Source organism: Anneissia japonica, unplaced genomic scaffold (genome assembly GCF_011630105.1).
Source record: "Anneissia japonica isolate Jap-2015-1 unplaced genomic scaffold, ASM1163010v1 scaffold287968_len422783_cov224, whole genome shotgun sequence".
Taxonomy (NCBI): domain Eukaryota; kingdom Metazoa; phylum Echinodermata; class Crinoidea; order Comatulida; family Comatulidae; genus Anneissia; species Anneissia japonica.
In genome coordinates, this window is record NW_022752528.1 from 356,773 (window position 1) to 365,311 (window position 8,539).

Here is an 8,539-nt window from a genome sequence, read left to right on the forward strand (position 1 = left end):
ATCAATTATTTAAAAAAAAAAAGGATTTTAGATGGATTGCAGGATGCTTTGTTATCAAAGACTCATGTTTGGCTTCAGAACTAACAATGATTCAATTACTTGCAATCTCATGACATACTGCAAAAATATATCATTATATTTTCATTCAAGAATATTATTCTTTTATGCAAATAAGCCTCATATTAAAAAGCTTCATTTCATCTCTTATTAAGCATCTTTAATTCTCATTACATCATAATTATATTGATAATCTTAATTAGTTTAATTACTGATGGACTATTATTTAAATTGGAACTCACGTATGTCACAGAGACCACCGGTGTAGCAGTCGGGGCAAACGCAATTGAATGCGTAGCAATCCAGGGCATTATTGGACACACACGTCCCTCCATTCAAACAGGGAGCGGTTTCACATGGGTTGATTTCTATCAAGAAAGCAAACAAAACATCAATTTATTATTTACTTATTTTACATTCATTTGTATTTTTTAATATTAAAACTATCCATATTTTAAACACAAAAAGAAAAAAAATTGCAAGCATCTATATACGTTTGTGCTTTGGTGGGAGGGAGAAGGCAGCAATGAGAGAGAGGGGACAGGTGGAAAAAGAGATGTAGATGGAAGGAAGAGATGAGGTTCTGCTGTAGATAGAAGGGAGAAAATATTTGTGTAGATGGATAGGGAATGAGATTAAGTTGAAAGTATATAGGGAAGGTGGTATTTATGTAGAGGGGATAAATAACTAGGGTAAATAGGAGGGGGCATGGTGTAGATGCAAGGTGCAATGAAGTACCTTTAAAATGACTTACCAGTTTGGCAGACAAGACCAATGAAGCACTGAATGCATTCACAGCGATATTCCAAACACGACTCAGCAATGCATACGCCACCATTTGTGCATGGGCTTGATGAGCATGGGTCCAGCTCTTGAAATATAAAACAATAAAATAGACATTGAATTGACTGTTTTTAGGGACTCGCATTTTATTCTCAAGAAATAAGACCCTGGAACAAACTGCCTGAACAAATAGACAGTTGTAAAAAAATTAATCATTTCAAAGTGGAAACACTGAAAGAACAAAATCTCCATGAGTATTAACTCATAGCCTCATTATCAGTGGCGGCTCTAGCATATATTTTCTGGGGGACTCAAATGTCTGACAGGGGGGACTTGAGATTGTATGCCCGAGCTGGGGGAAGGGGATGAAAGAGGGTTCCCCCTCCCAAATGAGATTAGCATAGCAACCTCTGGATGGCCGGAAATGGCACTTTCGGACTGTGACAAACATGTGTTGGCTTGGTGTAGGCCTATTTATATATTTTTTATGGTCTGACTGCCCAACAAGCTCTAGCGATGGGGGGGGGGGCGTGGGCTTGACCTGTCCAGTAGGGGGACTTAATTTAATGATAAATATACAATAAAAACTTTTATAAATCAATTAAAAACAATTTTGATCGTCCAAAATCAAAATTGTAAATAAAATACTCTTTAAATATTCTAAAACTTACCTGTTTGACAGAATTCTCCAGTATAGCACTGAGGACAGAAACATTGGGATTCTGTGCATGAATTAGCAACTGCCTCGCACAACCCGTTATTCTGACATGGATCCGGCTGACAAGGATTTAACTCTGGATGAAAAAATGCCAACAAAATTAAAATATTTAATATATGAAACAAATATCAAACTGAACAAATGAACAAACTTATTATTAAATGCATGGATAAACAAAATCATGAAACTGATCGTACTCAGAGTGGTGTTGTGAATGAACAGAATCCTAGTGTGGCTTTTAAGCAAACTAACCAACAAAATCACCATCCCTGTATACAGTACAGCCTCTCATCATACTAATGTCTAAATGTAACTTCAAGATCAGAAGTATAATAAAAATGTTGACTTACGTAGTTGGCAGTTAGTTCCCCCAAAACACGCTTGACACTGGCAGATGAAGCTTAAACAGTCGTTTGATTTCACACATACGCCTTCATTAACACAAGGGTTGTTCTCACATGGATCGATGGCTAAAATGATAACAAGCATCTAGGTTACATTCCGTTAATTATCAAAATAAAAAGTAGACTGAGAGAATGCAGCTAAGAATAACAGGAACAGAATATTTTAAAATTAAAGTTATGTCCACACTATTAAATTTTATATGATATGCCAATATTTGCGCGTAATATGACATTATCATTACACAAAGTTGTCACTTAAAATTTGATTAAACATTTTTACAATTTTGAACTTACGTGTTTCGCAATTTTGTCCACTCCAACAAGAGGTACAAGCACACGTGTGATGTGTGCAGAAGTCTGTGCATGTACCGCCATTAAGACAAGAATTTGTTCCACATGAATTCACACCTGCAATTAATTAATCATAAAAATATATTATGATCAATTAGAATTAGAGGTTAGCACTTGGTATAAGCCCAATATGATACTTAATTTAAATAATCAAATTGAAAATTAAATTGAAAATTATAACAACAAATATAAATACTCTGTGCTAATTAATAATTCCTATACTTTTTGTATATATTAGGTGGTGTTTTTATTTCTCAAAAACATTCTCCCAAACTCTCGCAAGCAAACAAGAATATCCTGGAAAATTACTTTTCTGCAAATTCATAATATTTACATGTTTTTACTACATTATTATCAATTGTCTCATGGAAAACAGTGCCAATGGTTATCACCATGTGCAATAAAATAAAGTTATATGTGTTAAGAAGGCTCATTAAATAAGATCTCCCATAAATAACTTCTTCCAACTTGGACCCCTGCCACTAGATTTGGATTTTGGATTTTTGCAGTGTGAAGTACTCCAAAGGTAGATAACTTCTTCCTGCAGACTTGTCCAGTAATGTACAGCATCAGGAGGGTGCTCAAAAGCTAACAGACTTCTACTTGGGGTCAATCTAACAGAAGTTCTTCACTTACGAATCGAGCAATCAGCTCCAGTATAGCAGGACCCACAGCTGCATGTCACGTTCGGACAATTACTCTGACAGATTCCGCCATTTTGACACATGTCGTCACTACACAGGTTTTTCACTATGACAAACAAAGAAAATGCATTACTAAAATATATCACCTATCACTAAATGCAGTAATAAACGTAATAATAAAATAATGATAAAAAAAATAAAGTAATGATAATAAAGATAAACAAATAATAATGTTATAATTAACGCATGTCACGTTCGGACAATTACTCTGACAGATTCCGCCATTTTGACATGTGTCGTCACTACACAGGTTTTTCACTATGACAAACAAAGGAAATGCATTACTAAAATATATCACCTATTAGTAAAATATATCACCTATCACTAAATGCAGTAATAAACGTAATAATAAAATAATGATTAAAAAAATAAAGTAATGATAATAAAGATAAACAAATAATAATGTTATAATAAACGCATGTCACGTTCGGACAATTACTCTGACAGATTCCGCCATTTTGACATGTGTCGTCACTACACAGGTTTTTCACTATGACAAACAAAGGAAATGCATTACTAAAATATATCACCTATTACTAAAATATATCACCTATCACTAAATGCAGTAATAAACGTAATAATAAAATAATGATAAAAAAAAATAAAGTAATGATAATAAAGATAAACAAATAATAATGTTAATCATAATATTTAATTATAAATATTATTATAAGAAATATTATAATTTAATTCAATTTAAATACATTTAATTCAATCATGTTTTCTCAGGCAAAACACTCACATGAGTTACTCTTGCATAGGATAGCAGTAGACACAAAAATAATTGTAATGATAAAGATCATAATAGTATAATGACTATAGTAACAATAACAGTAAAAAAAAAACATGAAATAATTAATAAATATATAAATGCTATAAATATGTAAAAAAAAATGATGCAGTGACTGACTGAGTAATGGGCTGATTAACTCATTGAATGATTGAAAGACTGACTGAAAGACTGACTGAAAGACTGACTGACTGACTGACTGACTGACTGACTGACTGATTGATTGACTGATTGATTGACTGACTGACTGATTGACTGACTGATTGATTGATTGATTGATTGATTGACTGATTGATTGACTGACTGATTGATTGATTGATTGATTGATTGATTGACTGATTGATTGATTGATTGACTGATTGATTGATTGATTGACTGATTGATTGATTGACTGACTGATTGACTGACTGACTGATTGATTGACTGACTGATTGATTGATTGACTGACTGATTGATTGATTGACTGATTGATTGATTGATTGATTGATTGACTGATTGATTGACTGACTGATTGACTGATTGATTGACTGACTGACTGACTGACTGACTGATTGACTGACTGATTGATTGATTGATTGATTGATTGATTGACTGATTGACTGATTGATTGACTGACTGATTGATTGACTGACTGATTGATTGATTGATTGATTGATTGATTGATTGAGTGAGTGATTGATTGATTGATTGATTGACTGATTGATTGATTGACTGACTGATTGATTGACTGACTGATTGATTGATTGATTGATTGATTGACTGATTGATTGACTGATTGATTGACTGATTGATTGATTGACTGATTGATTGATTGATTGATTGATTGATTGACTGATTGGTTGACTGATTGATTGATTGATTGATTGATTGACTGATTGATTGATTGATTGATTGATTGATTGACTGACTGATTGATTGACTGATTGACTGATTATTGATTGATTGACTGATTGATTAATTGATTGACTGATTGATTGATTGACTGATTGATTGACTGATTGATTGATTGATTGACCGATTGATGGACTGACTGATTTGTGGATTGACCGATTGATGGATTGACTGATTGATTGATTGATTGATTGATTGATTGACTGATTGGTTGACTGATTGATTGACTGATTGATTGATTGATTGACCGATTGATGGACTGACTGATTTGTGGATTGACTGATTGATGGACTGACTGATTTGTGGATTGACTGATTGATAGATTGACTGATTGATTGATTGATTAATTGACTGATTGATTGAAGGATTACCTTTATCACAGTAGCGGCCTGTAAAGCACTCACTGCAAAGACAACTTGTGAGGAGACAGCCTGCATCCTGCAGGCAAATGCCACCATTTTGACAAAAGTCTTGTGTTGTACACAACGAGATAACTGAAAAGGGAAGAATTTATTAATAAGTTAAAATAAAATATATTTGGTATTTAGTGGTTTTTCATCTAACACAAAGAACACAAAGCATGTAGCTTTTTCAAGGATATTTTGTATTTAAAGTTGCTAAAAAAGCAAGTTTGAGAACAGAAATATCTGTGGAACATACTGCAATCCTGCTAAAAATTAAAAATTCAAGAATTGTTATTAATTGATATATAACATATACAGAAATCTGAACTACACCTATGTATTGAAATTATAATATATGTCAAAAATTTATTGCAATCAGTATTTGAAATGTGTATGTCTACATTTAATTTTCTTACTTGTTTCGCATCGATCACCTTCGTAACAGGCAGGGCAAGAGCATGTGTACTGGGTACATCCATCTGGGTTACAAACTCCGCCATAGAAACATGGGTTAGGGGAGCAAGGGTCAAGCACTGCAAGTATTAATAAAATGTTCAACAAATTTATGTTATCTACTTTAAAATACATAGCTGACATCAATTCAACAATTAATATAGGAGCTGGAAAAATAATTTTAGGGTTTAAGGCAAGCTGCCCTCTATTTAGCAGTGACTGAATAAGGTAATGCTGCCTTCTATTTAGCAGTGACTGAATAAGGCAATGCTGCCCTCAATTTACCAGTGACTGAATAAGGCAATGCTGCCCTCTATTTACCAGTTATTGAATGATGAAGTTTTAGACGACTTACATATGTCGCATGTTGGTCCTGCATAGCATCCAACACAAGTGCAGCTGTACTCAGTGCAGGAAGTGCCAACACGTTGACAGAATGCTCCATTGCTACAAGGGGACGAGTCACAAGGATCCAACACTAAAGAATAACAAAAATAGAAAAAATATTTAACAACACAAAAACAACTCCCTCAAAAAAGAGAAATCAGCAGATTCCTTCTAAATTTAAGTACTTTTACAACCTACAGTACCAGTGCTGCATTAAACATATTATTTAAAAATATATAGATTTTGGTTAGTTTTAAGATTTGTACATCAAAATGTAAACATTGACTGTATGCTATTCCCATGGTGTTCATTAGACAAAAATACACTGTGCACTAATTAGTGGATGGTTTGGGATAGAAAAATGACACTGGTCAAGTCAAATGCGCAAACCAATTTGTTATGTATTTCGTGTATGAAATACAACTATACTAATTGTATCTTGATCTCATTTATTTGTTAATCTTGATCTCATTTATTTGTTAATCTCTGATCTTTGTTAATCTTGATCTCATTTATTTGTTAATCTTGATTTCATTTATTTGTTAATCTTGATCTCATTTATTTGCTAATCTTGATCTCATTTATTTTTTCATCTCTGATCTTTGTTAATCTTGATCTCATTTATTTGTTAATCTTGATCTCATTTATTTGCTAATCTTGATCTCATTTATTTTTTCATCTCTGTAGTTAAATTTCTGTAGTTAAGTTGTTCTGTAGTTAAGTTTTTAATCCCCTGAAAAGTCGCACCTCCTTACTTGAGGTAGCGCCGCCAACTTAGCAGTGCACGGTAGAGGAGCCATAGGCTTATCCTTGGTGGAAGCTACCGGAGCCCAGCAAACTGACGCCGAGGTACCTGCATGTACACGGTAGTGATGGCGACGCTATCTCAAAATCGGGGGTGCGCACTTACCCCCCCCCCATTTGCGTTCTTTTTTCTTTGTTTCATGTGGCTTCAAAAGTGCCTTGAGACGGTTTTCTGTGGAAGGTGCTATTTAAATATACGAGCATTGACCATTGATCTAACACTGTAAATAGACTCACATGTAGCACAATTGAAGCCACTATAACAACCTGTACATGTGCAGTTATATTCTACACATGTGTCCACAACTATACACGTTCCTCCATTCATGCACGGAAAAGTCTCGCATGGATCAATTCCTGTATGAAAAGAAAATATCATTAACTACTACAAAATTTAACTATAAATCACCAACTAGATTATTTTTTGCTTTCTAAATTAATGTGGATGATAATTATTTTTTTCACACATAGGTTAAACCCACAAAATTGGAGTATGGACAGGGCTGAACTTAACCAGATAATCAAGGTAACACTCTAAACTTCCGAAAGATACAAAAGGTTCTTTAAGTTCACGAGACATATGTGTACAGTGGATCTCCTCTTTGAAATCTTTTTCCGAGAAGACTTGAGTCGAGTGCCAAGAATTAGCAACAACTTCTTAAGGCTGTAGTTGACGAAGACCCCGCCATATGGCTGAGTCACTCAACTCGTACATGGATTATCAACGTGCATCTATCAAGTAGAACTGAATATAATTATAAATAATGTAGTGTAGTAAATCCATATACAGTTATCATAGAAATTAAGGAGCAAGGAAACTCTTACGTTTCTCGCAAAACGGTCCTTCATAGCACGCAGGGCAGGAACATCTGATTCGGTCACATGTGTCTGGTACACGTTCACAAGTGCCACCATTTTGACAAAATGGAAAGGCACAAGGATTTTGTACTAAAATAAGAAAAAAAAATGAAGGTCATAAGTAAAAGGTCATATGAAAGGTCATAAAAAGGTCATAAGAAAAAAACAAATGAAGGTTATAAAACAAAACAATAATAACAGAAACAATGTAGTGAATGTATGTAATACACTAGAGTAGTCACTCCATAGAGAGCATACCTGTGCCTGATTACCAACAATAATCAGGCTGTGTATGATGGGTAAAACTGCAGCATACCTTCAAATAATGGAATAGCCCCATCATGTTCAGGCAGCACTCAATAAAATAATGTACCTGAATATGACGGGTGATTCCATTATTTCCTTTTATACTCAAGGGTAAAGAATTGAATTTGCATGACCTTCACCTTGTCCTTTGACATTTTCCTCCAAAAATTGACTGGTATCTTTCTTTGGTTATTATGTGCAATTTTAATAAATTGTATGATCCATTCATTAGTTTTTGCATAATCTTGCTAACAGGCACACAGGCACAAAAACAGCAGTGAATGTTCTTTGTTCATCTTCAAAAATAACTTTACATACAATCTGAACTTACTTACTTACTGATTAGTATATACTTGTGTTAAAAAGAAAATTACTCACCAACTTCACATCTATCCCCACTGTGGCAGGCTGGGCACTCACACTGATATGCCTGGCAGGAGACAAGAGAGGTGGAGCAGGTTCCTCCTCCTAAACATGGCATTGACAGACATGGATCTTGAACTGAGGGTAAAATCAAGCATACATCTCAAATATATTTCCATGTATTTGCTAGCTTGCTTCATAAATTGTTATTTCATTATTAGTCAGAATCAAAGTAAAACTTCATTAATCCTTCAGTGAAAGAAAAC

General features: G+C 34.1%; 1 protein-coding gene across 1 annotated transcript in view; it reads right to left on the reverse strand.

The window, feature by feature from the left end:
* Positions 1-8,539, reverse strand: part of LOC117122314 (fibrillin-2-like) — a gene marked incomplete in the record, with an annotated part of 84,576 nt that overhangs the window by 35,290 nt on the left and 40,747 nt on the right. The window contains 12 exon segments of the mRNA XM_033267870.1: positions 300-425; positions 812-928; positions 1,512-1,634; positions 1,909-2,028; positions 2,257-2,370; positions 2,950-3,063; positions 5,070-5,192; positions 5,519-5,635; positions 5,911-6,033; positions 6,984-7,103; positions 7,572-7,694; positions 8,289-8,411. Coding sequence (XP_033123761.1) covers positions 300-425; positions 812-928; positions 1,512-1,634; positions 1,909-2,028; positions 2,257-2,370; positions 2,950-3,063; positions 5,070-5,192; positions 5,519-5,635; positions 5,911-6,033; positions 6,984-7,103; positions 7,572-7,694; positions 8,289-8,411 — 1,443 coding nt within the window.